General features: G+C 41.7%; 1 protein-coding gene across 1 annotated transcript in view; it reads left to right on the top strand.

The window, feature by feature from the left end:
- The first annotated feature begins 588 nt into the window (after positions 1–588).
- LOC127654899 (disintegrin and metalloproteinase domain-containing protein 23) overlaps positions 589–23,859 on the top strand; it is a 109,722-nt gene continuing 86,451 nt past the window's right edge. Inside the window, exons 1-4 of the mRNA XM_052142446.1 lie at positions 589–725; positions 1,674–1,885; positions 8,287–8,363; positions 14,052–14,115. Of these exons, the coding sequence (XP_051998406.1) occupies positions 650–725; positions 1,674–1,885; positions 8,287–8,363; positions 14,052–14,115 (429 nt within the window). The 5' untranslated portion in view covers positions 589–649. The remainder of the gene's footprint in view (positions 726–1,673; positions 1,886–8,286; positions 8,364–14,051; positions 14,116–23,859) is intronic.

The raw sequence follows: 23,859 nt of genomic DNA, 5'->3' as shown, positions 1-23,859 counted from the left end.
TTAAAATGGATATAACTTAACAGAGAAAAGGTTAGTAAGCAATTTTATCACTAAAATCATGTCTCGTTGCTATACTTTTGAACAAGTATTTCAAAATTTATGGATTGGCCCAACTGACTTCCATTATAAATGCCTCAGTAGAACCCTGATTTTCGACTTATTTTAAGAAAAGGAGAGACTAAAAGAAATAACTTTTTGTGGTAATCAATATTATGCCACAAATGCTATCAAGTGAGCTTAACTTGCACTGAACCTGTAATATTCCTTTAAGGATGCATCTATTTCAGAAGGTTGTTACATTGTGCTTGTATTGTCTAAATAGAAATATTATCTTACACTGATTTTAAATATTTTAAGACATGTAAAATACTAGGTATCATATAAGTAATTTTATGCAAATAAGTAGTGTAGTAGACATGTGAGCACAGCAGCAGGGAGGGCGGCAGTGTGAGCAGAGGACAGTGAGTGCTGCATGCACGGCACTTGCGCGTGGTCGCATCATTTTCTAGAGCGTGCTCGAGGAGGTTTCAGGCTGGCCACTGCCTTCGAGCGCTGCAGCATCAGGACCAATAAAGACAACAATGGGCCCCGATCGAGTCAACGCGTCCATGCGTTAATTTTGCGCGATGCCATAGACCAACTATGAATCATGTATGTGAAAGTATTCTCAAATCTGCTCGCGTGCATCCTCGCTTCCTGTCTCCATCAGTCCGTGGCGTCAGCCGGTACGTACTGCACCTTTAACTAATTTTTTACTGAACTTCAACATTTCGCCACTGCTCAATAAGATCGCTGCACTCGATGTTAAAAGAATGGCATGTGCCTTTGTCCCTTTCTGGTTTGAGATGTGATCTTGGAGTTGTGTTTCTACAAGGGCATACTGAGCGTGGATGCGCAGGACAGCAGCGCAGGGAGCCAAAGTGTCCTGACAGACAGAGAGAGAGGCTGAACTCTGCCGGCATCTTTTGTTCACATTTGCATGCAAATACAGCTTTAACGTGTCTCTGAAATTCGTTATGGTCTGAGCTCACAATGAACGTTGCCGATGTTGAAATGCCTCTATTTTTGTTTTTTTATTCCATCAAGAGTGAAAAAAATAAATAACAAAATCATTAATTAACAAATTATTTCTCCTGGAAGGCAGTGACATTAAATGGAGAGCAACTGGAGACTTTAGGTTAAGTCTCCTACACTGTAAAACATTGTAACCTGCAATAGTTACTTTAAAAAGCTATTTCTACCTGAACAAACCCTTAAAATATATATATTTTTTTGTTTAGTTTCAGGTTGACTTTAATTGTATAAGATTTTAGAGGAGATATCCTCAATGTCACACACTGTGTTTGGATTTGCCAAGATACCTAAGTCTGTAATCAGAAGTCAGAGATTTAAATTTGAACACAAATATTTATCATTTATATTTCTTAATTTGATGAGGGGGGACCACTAAATTACTCTATAGCCTGGGCCCTGGACTTAATGGTATTTTTTTGTTATTAGAGTTAGCCTTAACAGATCAAGCTATAACTGATTCACTTCCTTTAAATTGTTCACTTGTTTATTTGAGGTTCAGTGTCAGATTGGTTTTGTTTCGATAGTGTTACTGTTTGTGAGGGTTCACCAAATGCTAAGTCACTGACTGTACAATAATGTGTGTGCATATGTGTTGTCAGTGTTGGAGACTGAGCTCCCTAGGGAGGCAGTGCCATTGCTGGTACAGCAGGATGATACTGTAGCCGCAGAGATGCGCAACACCAGCAGGCTGCTGGAGTCAGAGCACACACTCACATACCCCTCTCGCCTCATATACTACCTGAACAAAGCTTCTGAGAGCACCTACCATGACCTGAACACCCACGCAAAGATTCCTGACCCAAATGGACAGGTAAGAGCAGCTTTATTGGAACATCTGTTATACAGTATGGCATATTAGCTTACACCTAAAAAAATAGATCTAAAAAAAAAAGTCAGAGCAGAGACAGAATATGGTGTTACTGTCAGGGTTTGTAAACTCAAAAAAATTCTTCATGAATCCTAGAATCACAAACTGAGCGAATACTAGGTTTAGGTTAAAGTTTTAGGTTAGGGAGATACGTTTCACTCATTAAAACCTACATCTAATGCTCACCTTAAAAACCTTGTCTGATTACAAGTCTATTGCACTCGCATTTGGTGCCCCTCGCTGGACAATTTACTGGTAAACTGCAGCGAAACCTGTTTTCACTGCAAATTTTGCATGTGTAATTTTGTTTTTGCAAAATATTTCCAGTCACATATGTTCAGAAGACCAGATTGACTAAAACTGCCCATGAGAGGGCAAAAATAGAACAAAGAAACATAACTTGGTTACTAAACTAAACAATACAAAGAAAGAAAACATGAACTAACCAGACCAACATGAAAAAAATAAAAAACAAACCAGGAGGCAAATGAGGAGGGGAAAAAAGGTGTGAGGCCAGGAAACGAGACAGAGAGCAGGCAGGGACGAGAAAAACATGGAAGGGACATATGATCAGAAAGTGAAAATAACAACAAGATGTCAGGATCCTGCCACTAAAGAGTAGATAATACCAAATAGAGGTGGCAGGATCCTGGCAGTTATGACCTGTCTAGGGTCAGGTTGTGAAAAGCTATGTGAGACCAATGTTGTGAAATAATGCTAAGGTTTATTAAGGAAGCTGTGGGAATAAACTTTTAACCCTCTGGGGTCGGGCTGGCCCGTCCAGTCCTGTTGGATTTTTTTCGTCATTACAATGAAAACAACATAAAATTCTCCATCATTTTGGGGCATACATATAAGTGTAAGACATCATTAGAGACTGTAAAGGGTCTTCATTATTTGTGTACACTCACAATAACAATAAAACCTTGTGCTTTTGTAAAATAAATAAAATAAAAAGGGTGTGCTTACAGCAGTCTCTGTGTTCACAAGCATAATTCTGAAACACGTCACAAAAATGAACTGAAACTCCGCGAATACTTATCATACAAACATGAAACATATGTCTAAAGAAAGCTTAAAATGTCTCCTTTTAAATAAAACAACACAAATTTGGATAGTGTAGAGTTAACATTTTCCTCTTCGATCAATGTTTTAATTTTGAAGAGAGACTTGATCCAGCAAGTCATTTAGTTTTACTTACATTATTTTATATAAACATGTACATCTTTTACTAGTGGGACTGTTTACAGACTTGCCAGCCAGGATTCAGAGTATTGAAATTTGAAATATGACACCTAATAAGCATGTTTTAGTTACATTTAAATGTTGTTTCGGCTAAAGCAGGTGTTATAATTTTATGCTGTATGATTTAAATATGATATGTAATATGATATAAAAATAATATTAATGTTTAGATTATATTATAACTAGTGTTTATGCTACCTCATTATCATCAACAGGTGTTCAGGTGTAAATTAGTAAAATGCACTATAAATATGCCCATATTAGAAAATCAGCATATTATAATGATTTCTGAAGGATCATGTGACACTGAAGACTACTATGTAATGATGCTGAAAATTCAGCTTTGATCACAAATTGCATTTTACAATATATTCAAATAGAAAACGTCTAGGTTACTATTGTATCCTCCGTTCCCTGATGGAGGGAACGAGAAGTTGTGTTGAAGAAGTGACACTAGGGGTCTCTCTTTAGAGCCTTGTGCATTTCTGAACTTGAGAATAGGCCAATGAGAAATTGGCAGACAGAATTTGATGTCCCGCCCTCGGACATACAGGTATAAAGGGAGGGAAATGCGTCTGTCCATTCAGAATTTTGCCCTGAGGAGCCGAGAATGAGTTTTGGCCGAAACAGTGGCTCGGTTCAGCATCGTGGCCGGGAGGACACAACGTCTCATTCCTTCCATCAGGGAACGGAGGTTACAATAGTAACCTAGACATTCCCTGTCTGTCGCTCACTTCGATGTTGTGTCGAAGAAGCAACACTAGGGGTCCATATTTAATCATGCCATGCACAGAACCGTGTACGTGCGCTGCTGACGCAGGTGCGGGCAGGCAGTCGCGTGCCAAAGCAACAGGTCATGTCAGACTGCACGTACCCTTACCCTCTGCTCCACCATCGAGGGTAATAAGAGCAGAGGTGCGAGGAAGCCAGTTTCGGGCAGTAAAAGGTGCCCTCTACGGTTTCGTCAACTCGTAATGCACCTCCGGGAAGAAACGAACCGAGCGTGCTGGGGAGCGTGTGGATCGTGGGGATTTACCCAGCGAAACCGAGCCCGCTGTACACCCCAAATCGCCTTCATCGCCAGCCGCGTGGCCCCAATACCGTAGGAAGGAGGCAAGGCATGGGGGGGCGGCTGAAGTGGCTTTCTCTCATGAGGAAAGAAAGCCGCGACCACAACGTTGCCATGGCTATGTTCTTGCACAGAGAAAATGCTACCTGTGTGTGATCTCAGCCCAGGCACACAAGACAGCTTTTATGACCATCAGAAGTGGAGAGAAATTCGACAGCATTCAGGAACTACATAGGGGCGGAAAGACATCTTTAAAAAGACACGTCCTGAAAAGGACGTTCAACACCAGCTGTGAATTGCTCTTTTAGAGAAATAAACTCTTTTAGGAAAATCTCTTTAAAAAGCACTGTTGAAGCGCCCAGTGGCAAAGCTGCACTGCTGACATAACATCGAAGTGAACGACAGACGGGGAAATGTTCTTTAAAATTGTAAAAAGAGTTCAAAATATCAATGTTTTTACTGTATTTTGGATCAAATAAATGTAGTCTTGGTGAGCAGAAGAGACTTCTTTTAAACGGTAGTGTAGGTCTAAAATTAAGTAAATTAGTCTGATTACTTCTTTTAACCCTTTGGAGTCTGAGGGTGTTTTGGGCCCTGGAGAAGATTTGACATGCCTTGACATTTGTGCTTTTTTCAGTTGCTTAAAAACATATTAATGGCTAACAGCTGATAACACTGTATTAAGCACAAACTGGGCTACAATAATATGTGAGCAACATGTGTGTACATTTTTGTATTTTGGAGAAAATAACGTTTATGCATGGTTTTTGAAAAAACTAAATTTTTAAGTAATTGAAATAAGGCCATATAACACACACTAAATATTTGTCCACAAGACCCCTCCCCTGGGCCTATCACTGAGGAATGTGACAGAAAGAGAATGAATGTGAGGGGACTTAATGATCAAAATCAAGTTTTAAGTTAAGAGCTGACCAGGCCAAAATAACAAACAAAACCCCAAATTACCCATCCTTTTCCTAATCGAAACAAACAATAAATAAATAAAAAATTCTTAACTCCCTAAACTGAGGCAAAAGATTTACAATAAACAAAATGGCATTAGACTCCATACCCAATAGCCAATTTAGCTTCTGTTTACAAGTATTTACAAACAATATAAGTTCTAGGTATATAAACATAAAAGCAGGTCAAACACCAAAATAGACAAAGAATACACAAGAAACAGTCAGAACAATAATCTTTCCAAGATAGAGATATCAGTGAGATGAGAAACAGTCAGAACAATAATCTTTCCAAGGTAGAGATATCAGTGAGATGAGAAACAGTCAGAACAATAATCTTTCCAAGGTAGAGATATCAGTGAGATATCAAACAAAAGCTGCCGTTGGTGGTGGAGACAAGGCTATTTATGGATTCCCAGATCCACGATTGGGAAGTTACAGAAATATATATAACGGGATTATGTATTTAAAATACAAAATATATTTAAATAGTTGGTAATCAGAATACAGTAACATAAATTTTTTTGGACTTCTTAATAGATTAATTTGCTTTATATTGTCATCTGTTTCATTTAATATTTAGTCTACTAAGTTGGAAAAAATGTATCCATATAAATAATCAGGGTTCAAAAATCAAGTAACTGTATTCAGCTCACATTATGTTTTCAAGCACCTGTATTCAGAATACAGTTACTTATATACATTATGTTAGAATACTTTTAGAATAATTATTTCATAATGACCACAAAATAAGGCAGAAAGTAAAAAATTCTTGTAAATCAAGTGAGGAACGTAAACATTTTCTGAACAGTTTTTCTGAACAGCGCAATTACACGCTGCACACTTGTCCTCTCACTTTTTTCTTCCCCAGAGCAGCTGCGGCACGTGAGCAGTGTTGCCAGATTTTCATGCCGAACTGTGCTAATTTGAAAACATATTCGCAGGATAAAATTATAGCATCGCAGGTTGTTGTTTTTGGGATACTTTAAAAATGAGCTGCAGTCACCAAAATATTTAATAGTAGATACACTGAAAGTTAAATGCCTTTGTCATGTATAATGTTTCTGGGATTGAAGATCTCACAACCGCAATGGAATGTTGTTGTCTTAATCAGCATTGTGTCTGTTGAGCACCAGAATCAATACAGCCAAATTTTTACACAAATACAACATTTGAGCGCACGATACATTGTTTCCTGCAATTGTAATTGCTGTGTAAATACATTTATTTAACATTTCCTTTAAATTGATGCACACAAAAATCTAAAATTGACAATTAAAATCAAATGAGTAAAAGAGTTGAAAGCACCAAAATAATAAAAGTAGTCAAGCAGACAGAGGGTGCTTTTACACTTTTATTAGAGGTCTGCACAGGCATTAAAAAAAAAAACCCAAACCTGATCTGTACCTGAGACCGTTTGACCCGACCCTATTTAACCCAAACTGTACCATCAGATTTTAAGACCAAACACGAAATCGCTTTATACTTTATCTCTTTATACTTTTTTCTCAAAGCAAGTATTGTTGCAATAGGCTGTATTTTATGGAAGCATCATAGGCAAAACTTGTAACAGTATAGTAACAGTAAACATACACAGTTTAAACAAGGCATGTAGCACATAAGAACAGAAGTGAAAAACAGTGGCTTACAGTTTATCAAGTGCCAAAACTTTGCTTGGTAAACAACAAATATTAATCATGTGTAAAAATGTAACAGTCACACAAAGTTTTCTTTGCAGCCTGAAAGTTGAATCTTTGTGACACCTGCGCTGAAAACAAGATAGACGCAGCGCATCAAATGAAAAAGAATGCAGGGATCTCAACAAGCATTTTTGAAACTCGAGATCAAAACAGCATTCTTTCACTTCTTTGCAAATTTAGTATTTAGTTAGCCACTAAACAAAAGTAATATGACATCAAAGGCACAGCATAGTCAATTTTCAGAGCATGAACATTCACCACATGATGACACTTGTCTTAAATTTGGCACATTATGTCTGAACTTACACGCTGATTTCCTATGTGATCATTGGGTGTTCCATTAGTCATTCTGCGAATCTTAGGGTAGCTCATGAGCACCCCCTTTGCCACTGCTATATGCTCTTTTGCCAAGCCTGCACTTATGTGGACTCCAAAGCTACTACTCAACAATCTATGCAACATTACATCATGTAAGGGTGGAGGACCGCAAGAGTTAAAGTTGCTGTTACACTCTGCCTACAACGGGTGCATCAGTTGACGGCTTGAAGCTGTCTACGCTGGACAAGTCGACACAATCATTCTAAACTGTGTTGTTGGCAACGCAAAATGGAATGGAGTACCTGTTTACTGTCATGCCACAATGGACGCTTCCAGTGTAGACAGCATTATTGATTATAATGGGGTTCTATTGCTTTTGACTTGCATCCGGTGTAGACAGGGTGTAAGGAATTTTAGCCACATAGAGGCACTGGAGAGAAAGCAGAAAATGTGTAATGAGACAGGGGAAATGGTATCAGGACACAACACAGGCCAGATTCAACAAGCATCTCTTACGTAAACACCATGGCTTAACATGTTTACAGCATGATGAGCCTATGAACTTGGCATTACTAGTGCCATGCTTTACCAGTTAACCTAGAATACCTTATAGAGTCTCAGATTACTCCTCTCTTTGTTACATGCACAGCCCTTTACAAGAAATCATCATGGTATTAACATGTTTGGACATGGCACACTACTAATATCATGGTTTTTAGAAAATGTACCTAAGAGTGCTATATAAAACTTATCCAACTCAGTAATTGTACTCACTACTGAACTCCTGTCTCTTTCTTCTGTGCTAGCATCTTTACTACTCCAGCCACTGCGAGAACTTGGCAGTCTTATACTGCAAATGCTATGTTCTCATTTGTAAGTTGCTTTGGATAAAAGCATCTGTTAAATGAATAAAAAAAGAAATTATGTAAAAACTGTGATATGTGATCTATGATACATACCGTATCAAAGTACCATTGTATTACCACCTGATACCATTAGGGTTGATTATCAACTGAACTAAACTTTTGACTATATTTCTTCTCTTGACAGGAGGTCCATCTCGCTCAGACTTCATTTCAACTTCAGGCCTTTGGAACTCCATTCATTTTGGACCTCACATTAAACAAGTGGGTGTCGTTATTTATAGTGTATGATGATTTTTACTGTAATCCTACTGTGCCTCAAAGTAATGTTATGATTCTTATAGGCTTCACCTATGGAGACACATTATATCACAGCTTGCATACTCATGGCATGAGGATATGTCTCTCATGGCTGTTGATTTGCCAGACTATTAATGTGTTGTGTCTTTGTGATTCTAACTCATGCACTTATGGGAATAGAGGTACACTCTTTTGTGTTATCTAAAGCTACTGTTGAGTTTGTGTGCTGGGATATGTTTCTGTTCAGATCTGTGGCTTTACACTGGACATAAGTAGTGATGTGCTTAACCATTATCGTTTGTTCAATAATAAATAATGTTGGGAGTCTGAATGGTTATTGCAGGTTATCGTTACCAAAAACAGTGCATAAATACAACATTCAGTCATTTTTCTGAATCTCCATACCAATCACAGCCTCCTACACATACAGGTGTTGTTCTGATGATGATTTCTCTGATTTCAACAAACTCGTACTTAGGGTTTGGGGATTTTCCACAACAATAAAGAATATCATAGAGACCCACGAGGGTGGGCTCTTTGGACCAAGCAGCCATCCGGAAACACCCTTGCAACTGCATAGCAATGTTATAGTAACCACTCATCATTGCCCTAGTAACTAAATAGCAACGTGCTAAACTACTCAAAGCATCATGTCAGCGAAATGAGCATCTCTATGCACCATACACATTTTCATCAGAAAGTGTAAAAATATAGTTTATATTGATATAATAACTTGCCAAATGACATGGCCTTGGCTCTTGGTTCAACACCTTGCATTTCAGTGTTTCATTGCTGTGAAGACTTCGGCCACAATCCTTAGTGACTGAGAATACTGTAATTGTAAAAGGGGAGTGGCGTCTACCTGTCACACTGCTCTGATTGATGTGCGGTAAATGTCCCAGACGCTCTGTCTCTCTCTCTCCTCATAATGCCTCTGAGTGTGTGTTTCTGTGTGGAGTTTGTGGCTGTACTCTGGCCAGTATTGTGGTTGTGCGACAGTCTTGATCTAAATATAGCCGTCCCACAGTATGCAGTTCTGCATCTCCTCCTCTCACTGCACCTGTAAAACATCATTCAGCTCATCTCAGCTTCACCCTTCTTCTCCTAACCTTCTGCAGCCCACTTCCTGTATCAGACAAAACTTCATCACTTTGTAATTGTGCTTTACTGTCTTTTACCATGTTAGATCCTTTCCAGGCTTCTTAAGACTGGGTTTTAATGTGGTTCTGTTTGGAGTGGGTGTTTCTTGAATTTGTAGAATACTGTGGGTCGTTAAAGTCATCATGAAATCAAAATCAATCTTATTTCATTTCTTAATAAATGTCCCTGGTCTTATTGTGTACATCAGTGCACATTATTCCAATCTCTTTAATGTATAATCAAACTGAAATATCTCTGAAACAACATTTCTTTTCGGCTGACATTGCTGTTCAGTTGGGAGAAATCATGGTAACCAATAGCCAAATAGCTATTTAGGCATTGCCTAAGGCTCCTGTCATAAGTTTCAGGAGGGGTGTAGTCCCAACATGATCACATGGGATATGTGCAACACATGCAACATGTTGTTTCCCGAAAGTTTAGGTGCCCTGAAACTGCCGAATTACTGACAAGTGGCATCCACCACCAGACATTTCTGGATCAATTCAAGGGTGACCACATTTCCTCTAGCGCAAGCTAATAGCATGATTCATGCTGTGAGCAACCTTCTGGTACCGTGGGGACATAAAGTAATTGCATTTACATTAACACTGTTGAGCATCATTCGGAGGTTACAATTTTGCTCTAAAATTACATTTTTACATTTGATGGCTAGGTTTAGGGTTTGGGTTAAGGGGTAGAGTTAATAAAATATGCATTCCTGTTGACTGTTGTCACGATCCCCTGTTGTCTGCCCCATGTTTCACATGTCAATTGTCATGCACTACATTTCCCATAGTTCCCTGCCCTCATCACTGCCCATGCACTTCATTGTTCTCGCCTGTATGTCGTTTAGTCATTATTGTGTCTGTGTCTTTAAGCCCTGTTTGTTCCTCTATCCCTTGTCGTTCGTTGATGTTTGTGGATGCTTGTTTGTTGATATTATCCGTGCTCTCCGTAAATGTTAATCCTGCCTGTGTACCCATTAGATGTCTTTCGTGTTTTTGTTTTATTTTCCCATCATGGATATTTCCTTTGTTCCTGTTTTGTCTGTTTTCACTTTGTTTAATAAAACCACTGCATTTAGATCCTCACCCCACGTCTGCCTTCACCTACATTCGTAACAGAACGAACGACCCAAAATGGATCTAGCGGTGCAACGGGCGAACTACGAACTCCTCTGCCTCAAACAAGAGGACCGTCCTGTGGAGGACCACATCCGCGATTTCCTCGAGCTGGCGAGTGTCGCAGACTCCTCCCTGGTGGTCTTTTTCCGGGACAACCTGAACAGTTCGCTCAAGGAGCGGTTGCCACCGGTGACGCGCGGCTGGACGCTCCACGATTTCGTGGAGGAGACTCTGCTGGCATGCGGCTCACTGTTCACTGTGGGCGTCGTCGAGGAGGACCCTGCCTCTCCTCCCACAGTGGTGACCCCCCCACTTGTCCATGGCTCGTCCCTTCACGCCTGCCCCGCCTGCCAGCGAGCCAACCCCCACGCCTGCCTTGGTCAACGAGCCAGCGCTGCCAGTCTCGTCCGCCCGGAGGAGGAGAGGAAAGGCTTCCACTCCCCAGTTCACGCCAACCACGGTCAGGGAGCCAGAGCCAACGCCAGCCACGGTCAGCAGGCCAGAGCCAATGCCAGCCACGGTCAGCAATCCAGGGCTGCCAGCCTCGCCTGCCCGGAGGAGGAGGAGAAGAAGGAAGGCTTCTGCTCTCCAGCCTCCGCCTTCACGGCTCTGTTCCCAGAACCTCCCGTGGCTCTGCCTTTGTCCAACAAACCAGAGCTCTCGCATACCACGGCCAACAAGCCAATGCCTGCAGCTCCGAACGGCAGTGAGCCAGTGCCTGTAGCCTCGAACGTCAGTGAGCCAGTGCCTGTAGCCTCGAACGTCAGTGAGCCAGCGCCTGTAGCCTCGACCGTCCCAGAGCCAGCGCATCTCGAGCCTCCCAGGGCTCCACCTCTCGAGCCACCCAGGGCTCCGCCTCTCGAGCCTCCCACTGCTTCGCCTCTCGAGCCTCCCAGGGCTCCGCCTCTCCAGCCACCCAGGGCTCCGCCTCTCGAGCCTCCCAGGGCTTCGCCTCTCGAGCCACACACACACACACACACACATTTGTGTAGCAATCCTTATGAGGACTCCTCATATACATAATTATTTTTATACTGTACGAATGATAGATTCTGTCCTCTAACACTAACCCTACCCTTAAACCTAACCCTCACAAACATTTTTTGTTGCATTTTTACATTTTGCATCATGTTTTTTAAGTGATACTTATCACTTTTTTAAATGTCCTCGTAAACCACCCAAACCCGCCCACACATACACACACACAGTTTTACTCCACCCCCACACCTCCATTACTGCTAAAAATAGTCTAATATTCAGAGTCTTTTGAGTGCTGCAACCCTGTTTGTTCTGACAGAAACCTGCAATTTCAGTGTTTCAGTGATTTCTACAAGGTTATAGAAAAAAGCCTGTAAAACAGCTCAAGGATGGGGCAAGGAGGAGGCGAGAACCGGCTTTTCAACATAAATAATATTTTAATGAAAAACTTAACAGTACACATAAACAAACACCCATGGCGGACATGTCCGCTAATCGATCTCTCTCTCGCACAGCCCTCTGCTGTCGGCCCTTAAACCTCAGGGACAGATAATTAGCCTAATCACGGGACCGGGCGCGCAGGATCACGACCGGCCCCGCCCTCCACCCTGCCACATTCCTCCCCGTTCTCTCAGGCTGGGGAGCCCCGGCCTGACGTACATCCCCCTCTTTCCCTGGGGAAGGCGCGCCTTCAGCTGTCTGCCGGCAGGTCATCCCCATCTACCTGGACGAGGGAGGGACAAGGGAGGGAAACAGAACTAATTAAAATGGGGGGTACTTCCTGTAAGAGTGTAGTACCCCCAAAACTATAAATTTTAAGAGAGGTAAAGGCCAACGCAGAGCGACAGTGAGAGAGAGAGAGGAGAGAGAGAGATGAGAAAAAAAAAAAACTCTTACTCGCCAGTTCTCCGACACGCCGCAGCTTGTTCCTCGGCCACTCCTCCACCCTTTGTCGGACTGACAGCCGCGCCTCGGGCGGATCCGCGGCAGTCCTCCAGCCCCTGGCGGACGGAACACCCGCCGCTCCCGGGACTAGAAGGGATCTCCCCGCCCCTGGCAGCGGTTCTCCCGCCCAGGCGGTCGGCAGTGAGCCCCTCCCGCCAGCGGTCGGCGGTCTCCAACCCCGCCGCTTCAGCGGCCGGTAGGCGACTCCTCCGCCCCTGGCAGCGGTTCTCTCGCCCAGGCGGTCGGCTAGGAGCCCCTCCTCCCGCGGTCGGGCGGCCATCGCCCTCGCTCAGGCGGCTGGGCTCCTCGCCCCCGGCAGATGGTCGCGGCTGCTCCGCTAGAGTGGACGGTAGTGGCGAGAACTCTACTGCGGCGTATCCCTCCTCCCTCCCGGCTTTCGCACCAGTGTAAAACAGCTCAAGGATGGGGCAAGGAGGAGGCGAGAACCGGCTTTTCAACATAAATAATATTTTAATGAAAAACTTAACAGTACACATAAACAAACACCCATGGCGGACATGTCCGCTAACGATCTCTCTCTCTCGCACAGCCCTCTGCTGTCGGCCCTTAAACCTCAGGGACAGATAATTAGCCTAATACGGGACCGGGCGCGCAGGATCACGACCCGGCCCCGCCCTCCACCCTGCCACAAAGCCATTCTGGCAGAATGTGGCCTCACTTGAAGTGAGCAGTCAGCTAAGAATGAGACAGCAAGAATTTTGTCAGCTAGAGTGCATGTGCGTGTGTGTGTGTGTGTGTGTGTGTGTGTGTGTGTGTGTGTGTGTTCTGCCTCGCTTTCTTAAGTTGAAGCTTGTGATGATTAAAGGACATTATTACCCCATAGTGTGGAAAAGCCCTGATACAACCCCCCACAAATATTTATACCATGATCAATGGAAACATGTAAATGCTTCATGCTGCAAACCCCCCAATGTTCAAGCCAAATCTACACCATTGTATGAAGTATATGTAATATACAGTATTTGAATATACTGTATGTAACCTACATATATTAGTAGTTTGTGTATACATTGTGAGTATGTGTATAGTATGTAAAAGCTTGAAGTTCCTTCATGTTTGCAACATTGAGATACATGCCTTGCCCTATTTCTGGTGTTTGGAACATATCACCACTCTTTTTTATGTAACAGAGATGCTGGAAATATGCAGGAAAACATGTGTTGCACACATGTGGAACTGTGAGCTGTGACATTTGGCCTGAGTTATAGGGTCCTGTCCAATAAAACAGGCTTCAGAAACATTCCTTTCAAAGCAAATGTTTTTCAGCCAAAGATATGGCATGAAAGCAGTCCCGCTTTGTTAACTTGAGCCAGAATACAAGAGTATTCTGATGTCAAGAATCAACAGATTAGAATGAATTATGCAAGTTTAAACCCTGTGTGAGTGTGTGTACTGGGAGTTGTGTGTGTTTATTTCATATTCTGTATGTGTTTGTGTGTTCCAGTGACCTGCTGTCTTCAGACTATGTGGAGATACACTATAAGGAAGGGAAGCTCATCCAACAGAAGGTATTAAAGCATTTATAATTAATTTTGTGGCTTCACCCTTGACTGTGTTTCTGGCCTTCAATAGCTGCGTTTCCACTACCGGCCAAATTAAGGCATGCTTGTGCATGCCAAGGCCAGTTGCATTTCCATTGTCTCTTCCGAGGATTCACAGTCAATGGCCTTTGGGCCGCCGATTACTCTTGGGCCAATTAAGACAAACTGGGGATTGAGGCAGGGTCAATATCATTGGAGGAGTTTAGCTGAACTTGCCAGGTTGTTTATCCAGCTCAAAACAGTACATATTCGGGCGTCTTGTACACCGTCTGCCGTAGGGTCATCCCTGCCTTCCTCGACCTTGGAGGAGACAGGAGAGAAAAACAAAAAAACTAAACAATATAGGCGAGGGAAAGGCCAAGATGGAGTGACAGGGCGAGAGAGAGAAAAAAAGAAGCACACTCACCGGTTCTCTGATGCGCCGTCCTCAATCACTCCTCAACCCTCTCAGGCGGACGGCAGCCGCTCCTCTCCAGGTGAACTGGAGTCAACCTCTGACCCCCAGTGGACAGAACGCCTATCTGATTATCTGGCGGCATGTTGGGACTCTCCTCCGCCCCTGGCAGCGACTCCATCACTCCAGACGGTCGGGGAGTCCCAACCCTCCTCGCCTCATGGATGCCGGCCGTTCCCCGCATCCGGACAGTCTGGCTACTCCGTCCCCCGGCAGATGGCAGCGCCTGTGTGGACGGCAGTGTCGAGGACTCTACGACGGACATCCCTCCTCCCTCCCGGGTGTGGGCACCAGTGTAAAGGGGGTTTAAATGGGCAAGGAGGCTAGAACTGGCTTAACAATGTAAATAATATTTTATTAAATAAAACGACACAGACAAATACACACAGGGCAGCTGCCAGTAATTCTCTCTCTCTCAAACTGTCGTCCTCTGCCTTCTTTTATCCCTCGCGTGACCCCATCAGGCTGATTGGGGACCGGGTGTGTGCTGTTCCAGCCCGGCCCCACCCTCCTCCACTCTACACTTGTCAATGCTTACTTATCTTGCTAGCTAGCTAATGTTTCTAGATAACAATATAACATGATTCCTCAGTTTAAGCTTTCCTCTTGCTTGTGAAATGGACGTGGTGGGCTATTGGCCCAATTGTGGGAATGCAGACTGATTTTGGTCCAGGGGCCCAGTTGATAGCCCTGGCTCGCACTGGCCCGATAGTGGAAAAGCAGCTAATGTTGTCTTTAATAGTAGTTTGTGTGCAGGGAAATGTGAGAATTTGATTTCAGAGAATAGCAAGCTCTCATGATGTCTTGGTTCAAAAAGTGCACTGAATATTGTCACATTTTTATATAACAATATAACATCATAACAAATACAGAATATATAAAAAAATATATTTTGCATTATCAGACTGTTTAATGAGGTAATGCATGCATATCTGTATGAAGAAGTGGTTGTGTGTGGAAGCTGATCTCATAGAATCACTTTACTATAACTAAGTTTTTGCAAAATTATTTTTATGTGGCTCATTGTTTGTATAATGCCCGTTTTGTTGTGAAATGAACACTAGAGGCACTACAACAACAACTTTTATTCACTTTCACACAAATCACTAGTAAAATGGCAGATTTTTAAGTTCATAAACACTTACTTTTTACCCTGTTTCTCACACAGTGCCATCGTATGACATATAAACTAGGGATGTGCAAGGTCACATTTGTAATCGGATAACCATGAGGGTTCATGAGTGGTTATTTAGTTATTTGTTGGGAGTCGGAACTTTAGAATAAAAAACTTTTATTGTGAAAGGTTGTTTTTTTGACTAAAGTGGTTTAAGCTGTAGGAATGCTGACATGACTGAAGAAATGTGCAGAAAACGGCAAGATTCAATAAAACTTCATAGTCCAGCCCTGTATCTAAGTGAGAGACAATGGAAGATAGAAAGAAAGAGAAGGGGTGTATGTGTGTGTGTGTGTGGGGGGTGGTCAGTTCGGTCAGTTTAAATGTATGTGGTCTGTTTATGGCCAAATGGTCAAGGAGAGGATAAAGCTGGATTGTGGCATGCTCTGGGTCCTTGCACTTTTCCTCTTCCTTTCTTTTTATGTGCAGATGGTAAAAAAGAGAGGAAGAGGAAATGTGCAACGTAAAAGAACCCAGAGCATAAGAGCATCACAATCCTGCTTTATCCTCTCCTTGACCATTTGGCCATAAACAGACCACATACATTTAAACTGACTGAACTGACCCCCCTCCACACTTTATCCTCTCCTTGACCATTTGGCCATAAACAGACCAGATACATTTAAACTGACCAATCAGCAGACCATCTTAAACCCCCATTTTATTTAAGTTGTGACCATTTGCAGAGCCCCAATACACAATCACCTCAGCCAATGGGCTGATAGATCACTATTTTTAACAAATAAACAATGGTTGTAGCACAGAACTGACTATGGATCCTTCACAAATAAATAATGGTTGTAGCACAGACATTTATACTTTTGTTGATTTTCAACAAAAGAATTCCAATGGAAATGCATCAAACACTACTCAAATAGCAGGGACTACAATGCACAGTTAGCTATGAGCCTAAATAGCACAAAATATATATCTACAAATGATAAAATAACTCACAATAAAGTTAAAATAATCAAACTGTCCCTGCCTGCAACGTAGTATTCTATTAAATAAAATAAGTGCCAAACCTGATATGTGCTCTACCCAGTTTATTCTTTGGTTGCTTAGATTTTTTGATGGTTTGGCATTTAACATTTTATTGTCTTCACACCAAAACAAAAGGTAAAAAACATTGTCTTATCTGTAATTATTGTCTTACTTTATCAAGCGCTGAAACTTTGCTGGGTAAGAAAGAATCTGGATGTGTGGATGACCATTAATGGAAGCCAGTGATTATAGTTTATGAAGTTATAAATATGGATATTTTCTTACAAAACTGCATTGCTTCACTTCAGAAGGCCTTTATTAACCCCCCCGGAGCCGCATGGATTACTTTTTTGATGGATGGATGTGCTTTTTTTGGGCTTCAATATCTAAGTTACCATTCACTCCCATTATAAAGCTTGGAAGAGCCAGGATATTTTTTTAATATAACTCCGATTGTGTTTGGCTGAAAGAAGAAAGTCACATTAACCTAGGATGGCTTGAGTAAAAATATGAGATCATTTTCATATTTGGGTGAACTAACAATTTAATGTTAATTTAAAGTCTCTAAAATGAAAAAAGACAGGATGGCAGCTTATAAAATGGCTTATATTTATTGCTATAGCAACATTTGGTCTACCGGCTATATAATGTACATACCTGCAGAAGTGTGGCTGTGTGTAATTTATAATGGGGTTTCAAACAGCAGCGCCGATTCTTCCACCATTCTGCCCTACCCATTGCCCACAAACAGACCCGTGCGAGAGACTCAGATTGTCTGTTACAACTTTGCTGCAAAGCATTAACCCTTATCAGAACAGCTCTTCCATCTATATCATCTTGTTTTCAACAGAAGCTGCTGCCGCAGCTCGTTTGGTTTTTACAGCATTGATTGCTTCCACTTTAAGTGCTACTTTTATGCTGTCTTTCTTCCTAATATCTATTCGCCGAAGCAAATCATTGCACAAACTGATTCCGCAACTGGCTGCTGTGGCGCCTTATACATGTGAAACAGCTCCCTATGTCTGTTCATATGTTCTCTTATCTAAACATTCCACTCAGAGCGGTCCATCGCGTGAGCTGCCTCTGCAAACGGGCGCTGCTCCGGCTTCATGCCACTTGAGCTCTATTACAGCTTTATTCGAATGCGAGATAATCAAACATTAACTATTTAATTAAATCATCATTCCAACACTCCCCAGCATTTCAATCTGGTTCTCCCGCACAGCTGATTCCTGTCAGCCTCATTACCTCACCATGCAGCTTGTTAAGGTGCTCTATTCAGCAATTCTGTTTCCTTCAAAACGGCATTCGGGGTGTGATTTATTCCATTCTAATAAAAGGACAATCATGCAACATGCATCTCTTCCTGTTAACACAGTGCGATCTCATGCTCAAGGATTCAGCCTGTCTGTTTCACATAGGCAGTTTCTTTAAATGCATCATTTATCACTTCCATAGAACCAAGTGTCCTACAGTCCTATGCCATGCGGACCCACGCATGCAAATTAAGCAGCTCTGAGCAAGCTCATAAAAATATAGCATAAAACATTCTCACATGAATCGTACACTCTCCCATTGAACGCAGTGAGGTCCCGCATCTAAGTTTCAGCCCGTTCATATCATAAATGCACTTGCAAGCATGTATCCTGATATATCCTATCACATGATCCAGACACCTCTGTTTTTTCATGCCAACATCCATCCCTCTACCACTTCCTATCTATGGGCCACCAGAGTGAATTCCCATGTGAGGCTGCCTCAGCTGGAAAACTCTGCTCCAGACCCATTCCCTTCTTCAATTTACCCCCTCCTTTCTATCATCCTAATCTCCCCTACCCCGGAACCGTTCCTTGCACAAGGTTGCTCAGCAAGCGAACCCAGTCCTGAATCCTTTTTCAGCTAACCCTGAACCTCCAGTTTGCCTTCCCACATTCACACTTCAAACAGCTATACCTCTTGCTATTCCCTCAATGCAGCATTCACAAAATCTCTGCCAGTCTCCAATCACCTCTGCTCTCAAATTCGAGCAGAGATTCAGAGCCTTGGCCCCTGAAAGCATACCCGACACCAGCCCCAGTTCCTCCCTGTTCAGAACTAAAATTCCTATAAATCACCCTCTCAAATGATACTAGGCTACCCCTCACCACCGATCTGCTAACCCAATACCTAAAATACTCTCAAATACTAACTGCCAGGTTTACATTTCTCCAAACACCTAGACACACATGCTCATCCTTGCATTCGTCAGCTTCCTTCGCTGTTCAGAACTCACTACCACAGCAAATTCGACCCAAGAATCCATCCCCCCATTTCAGACCTCCACATCATAGACAACGATACAATCAGATACTTTATCAAATGAAGTTAAACAGATCAAACCAGAAGAGGGCATTCATTTTCATTTTCAGTTTGCCAACTCCCATCCAGTCCTTCCAATAGCTAGCAAACTATCTCCATTATAGAGGGTCCCGCTTAAATCCGGCATCTCAGAAAAACTATACTCTGTCCATTCCTTCTGTATTGGCACTGCAACCACAGCAGCCCAAAGGGCTGCCCAAGCACCAAATACACTTACTGGGCCATTGGTCATCTGACACGTAGATCAAAACTCATTTACACTACCCTATACTACAGGATTGCATTAACTTGCTAACGACTGAAAGGGGGATTCATAACAAATTTCGGGAGGAGTTTGTTAATTTAATCCAACCAGAGTGAGCATATACAGTATAAACAGCTGCTTACCTCCATGGTTGCAGCGATACTTCCGGCATCCCTCCATCCACCCCAACTCCTCCATCCTCTCATCAATAACTATATAAGTCCCGGGGGGTATTCACGCTCGAGTCTGACTGGCGAGTCTTGAGCCCTCCTCCAGGGACAGTGAGGCAAACTCGTTTACACTTCTTACTTACGCACCAGCCGACTACATGACAGCTTCTTTCCCCAAGCAGTCAGACTGTTGAACACTTGATCTATCACGATCAATAATTAGCACTGCACTTTATTCATCTATAATTTCACACTGGACTGTCAACATATTCTCCTCAATATACTACTTCATATATATATATATACAGTGGGTACGGAAAGTATTCAGACCCCCTTAAAGTTTTCACTCTTTGTTATATTGCAGCCATTTGCTAAAATCATTTAAGTTCATTTTTTTTCCTCATTATTGTACACACAGCACCCCATATTGACAGAAAAACATAGAATTGTTGACATTTTTGCACATTTATTAAAAAAGAAAAACTGAAATATCACATTGTCCTAAGTATTCAGACCCTTTGTTCAGTATTTAGTAGAAGCACCCTTTTGATCTAATACAGCCATGAGTCTTTTTGGGAAAGATGCAACAAGTTTTTCACATCTGGATTTGGGTATCCTCTGCCATTCCTCCTTGCAGATCCTCTCCAGTTCTGTCAGGTTGGATGGCAAACGTTGATGGACAGCCATTTTCAGGTTTCTCCAGAGATGCTCAATTGGGTTTAAATCAGGGCTCTGGCTGGGCCATTCAAGAACAGTCACAGAGTTGTTGTGAAGCCACTCCATTATTTTAGCGGCGTGCTTAGGGTCATTGTCTTGTTGGAAGGTGAACCTTCGGCCCAGTCTGAGGTCCAGAGCACTCTGGAGAAGGTTTTCGTCCAGGATATCCCTGTACTTGGCCACATTCATCTTTCCCTTGATTGCAACCAGTCGTCCTGTCCCTGCAGCTGAAAAACACCCCCACAGCATGATGCTGCCACCACCATGCTTCACTGTTGAGACTGTATTGGACAGGTGATGAGCAGTGCCTGGTTTTCTCCACACATACCGCTTAGAATTAAGGCCAAAAAGTCCTATCTTGGTCTCATCAGACCAGAGAATCTTATTTATCACCATCTTGGAGTCCTTCAGGTGTTTTTAGCAAACTCCATGCGGGCTTTCATGTGTCTTGCACTGAGGAGAAGCTTCCGTCAGGCCACTCTGCCATAAAGCCCTGACTGGTGGATGGCTGCAGTGATGGTTGACTTACTACAACTTTCTCCCATCTCCCGACTGCATCTCTGGAGCTCAGCCACAGTGATCTTTGGGTTCTTCTTTACCTCTCTCACCAAGGCTCTTCTCCCCCGATAGCTCAGTTTGGCCGGACGGCCAGCTCTTGGAAGGGTTCTGGTCGTCCCAAACGTCTTCCATTTAAGGATTATGGAGGCCACTGTGCTCTTATGAACCTTAAGGGCAGCAGAAATGTTTTTGTAACCTTGGCCAGATCTGTGCCTTGCCACAATTCTGTCTCTGAGCTCTTCAGGCAGTTCCTTTGACCTCATGATTCTCATTTGCTCTGACATGCACTGTGAGCTGTAAGGTCTTATATAGACAGGTGTGTGGCTTTCCTAATCAAGTCCAATCAGTATAATCAAACACAGCTGGACTCAATTGAAGGTGTAGAACCATCTCAAGGATGATCAGAAGAAATGGACAGCACCTGAGTTAAATATATGAGTGTCACAGCAAAGGGTCTGAATACTTAGGACCATGTGATATTTCAGTTTTTCTTTTTTTAATAAATGTGCAAAAATGTCAACAAATCTGTGTTTTTCTGTCAATATGGGGTGCTGTGTGTACAATAATGAGGAAAAAAATTAACTTAAATGATTTTAGCAAATGGCTGCAATATAACGAAGAGTGAAAAATGTAAGGGGGTCTGAATACTTTCCGTACCCACTGTATATATATATATATATATATTTCATATACTCCTACTTATTGTATTGTATATTGTGTATTGTATATTGTGTGTATTGTTTACTGTACATTGTATATAATTATTGTGTTGTGCAAGTATGTGTACATTTGATTTGTAAATTGTTTTGTGTAAGTATGTTGTTTATTGTTATTGGTATATGTCTCGTCACTGTCATGACTGCTATGTTGCTCGGAACTGCACACAAGAATTTCACCTACTGTTGCACTTGTGTACATGGTAGTGTGACAATAAAGTGATTTGATTTTGAATTGATTTGATACTTACTTACATCCTTACTACAGGATTACATTAACTTGCAAACTACTGAAATTATATTTGCAATCTATGTGAGATGTTTGTTCTTATTTCTATATATTTAACTGTGTTCAAAGCACCTGCTACCATCCAGGGGTTTAAGTAATATTAATTTGTTCTCTAATTTGTTAATTTGTTTTAAAAAGACATGGTTTTGTTGTTGTTGTTATATGTGCACTTTGATTTTTAGAGGTTCTTGATTAAATTGTCTAATGCTTTATTGTCAGTGTGTTGCTCGGAATTAGGCTATTTAGTAAATAGAAATCCTCAAGTGTGAGTTTGCATCATCTGATTGAAGTCATGTCAAGTCATTTTTATTTGTATTGTGCTTTTCACAACACACATTGTTTCAAAGCAGCTTTACAGAAAATTATGCTGTAACAGAAAATTATGGTGTGATGTCTTAAATCTCCAATGTGCGGTTTAAATAAGTAATGCAATTTAAAATCATGAAGTCTTTAAGTCTGTCCCAAATGCACACTTTTACAACTCATGTACCATCATGGACTTGCTGACTAGTGCCCCATCGCACACGCACACGCTTGCGTCACTAAAGTCTGGACTCGGAGGAATGCAAGGGCTTAGGGTGCCAATTATGACAGAGCCTATTTGCGCAAGGTGTAAAAATCACCTGCCACACAGTGCGGTTATTTTCACTCCTTTAGTCTGGTGAAACACAAAATTAAGACAAACTCCACCTCTAGTGTCACAGAAGTGGCATGGGGTGCAACAACATCCTTTAATACTACTTATAATAATAAATACAAATTAATATAAAGGCTTATTTCCTCACAATGATTTGGTCACAGTGAAGGTCAGGGAGTTGAGAAAAAGGTTTGATCCGGGTAAAATTAACCATGATTTGATTACTGCAATATTGTAAATGTTTGTAAGGGAAGGATAAGGTTAGGTTTAATGGTAGGGGCTGAAATTGAAAAACTGTACAGACTCATGCAAAAACATGTGTGAACAGCCCCTATCTCTCCAAAAAACTGACCCGAAACACAACCGTTTGTCGCATCATGTCGGGCTTGGGTCATGATGAAGCGCTATATTGCGCATGTAGAATAATCGAATAATGATTGTAGTATTCGAATACAGGTGTGTTGAACAGTTAACCGAATAATGACTATCTGTGCACATAGCTAATCAAAACACTGTTACTAAAGTGCATGACTTGAGGAGTTGTGAAGTAACAGGATAAATGTATTAGGATTTTGTATTAAAAATGCAAAATATGGATAACTGTATTCCACTGCAGTTACAATTTAAATAATTGGTAATCAAAATACTGTTACATAAAATAAAGCATCCCGGACCCAGTGCTTGGAATGAGATGGCAAAACCCTTTGAGCGGCCTCTACAACAAACAAATAGTTGTTCGGATACCCTGAAGTGACACGTCCGGTCTATTTTCATGTTCAATGCCCTCATAGGTTAGACCTTATGCAGTCTCTTAGCCTTGTCCAACTCAAAGTGAAGAGGAGAGAATGCCTGCAGGGTAACAACCTGAGCCCTAAAGGGGGTTGCCAGTACTTTCGTCACATAACCATTGGCGTCATTAAGTAATTTCCCTACCACTTTTTGACTTTGCCATTTTTGTTCCCACCACTTTTTGAAATAGCTTTCTTCAGGTAAGTATACAGTTTAATGCAAAAGAAAAATCTCCAGTTCTTGAGCAGGAGTTTCCAATTTGTTTGTGTGTGTTATAAGTGCATCCAGACATGCATTCTACTCACACCACATCTCACAATCCATTTCAATTAATGCAAGCAAGCATAGGTGTCCCCACTCATGATATACTCTGACCACAATCTTTATTACAATAAATAAAAAATATGTATATTAGAAAAGATTAGAACCTGCAACTCATTGTACTGGAGGCAAAGACTTTAACTTTAGTTAAAGATTTAGCTGATCCCATGACTAACAAAATCATGATGGAGTTAGATGTATGGATGAAGTTATCAAATTAATTATGTAAAATATTTATTGGAGTGTTTGAATTGATCATCAAGAATGACTATCAAAACAGTATAATATTATTTTACTTTA

Source organism: Xyrauchen texanus, chromosome 14 (genome assembly GCF_025860055.1).
Source record: "Xyrauchen texanus isolate HMW12.3.18 chromosome 14, RBS_HiC_50CHRs, whole genome shotgun sequence".
NCBI lineage: Eukaryota > Metazoa > Chordata > Actinopteri > Cypriniformes > Catostomidae > Xyrauchen > Xyrauchen texanus.
Note: the sequence above shows the minus strand (reverse complement) of the source record. Positions and strands in the feature narration are given on the sequence as shown.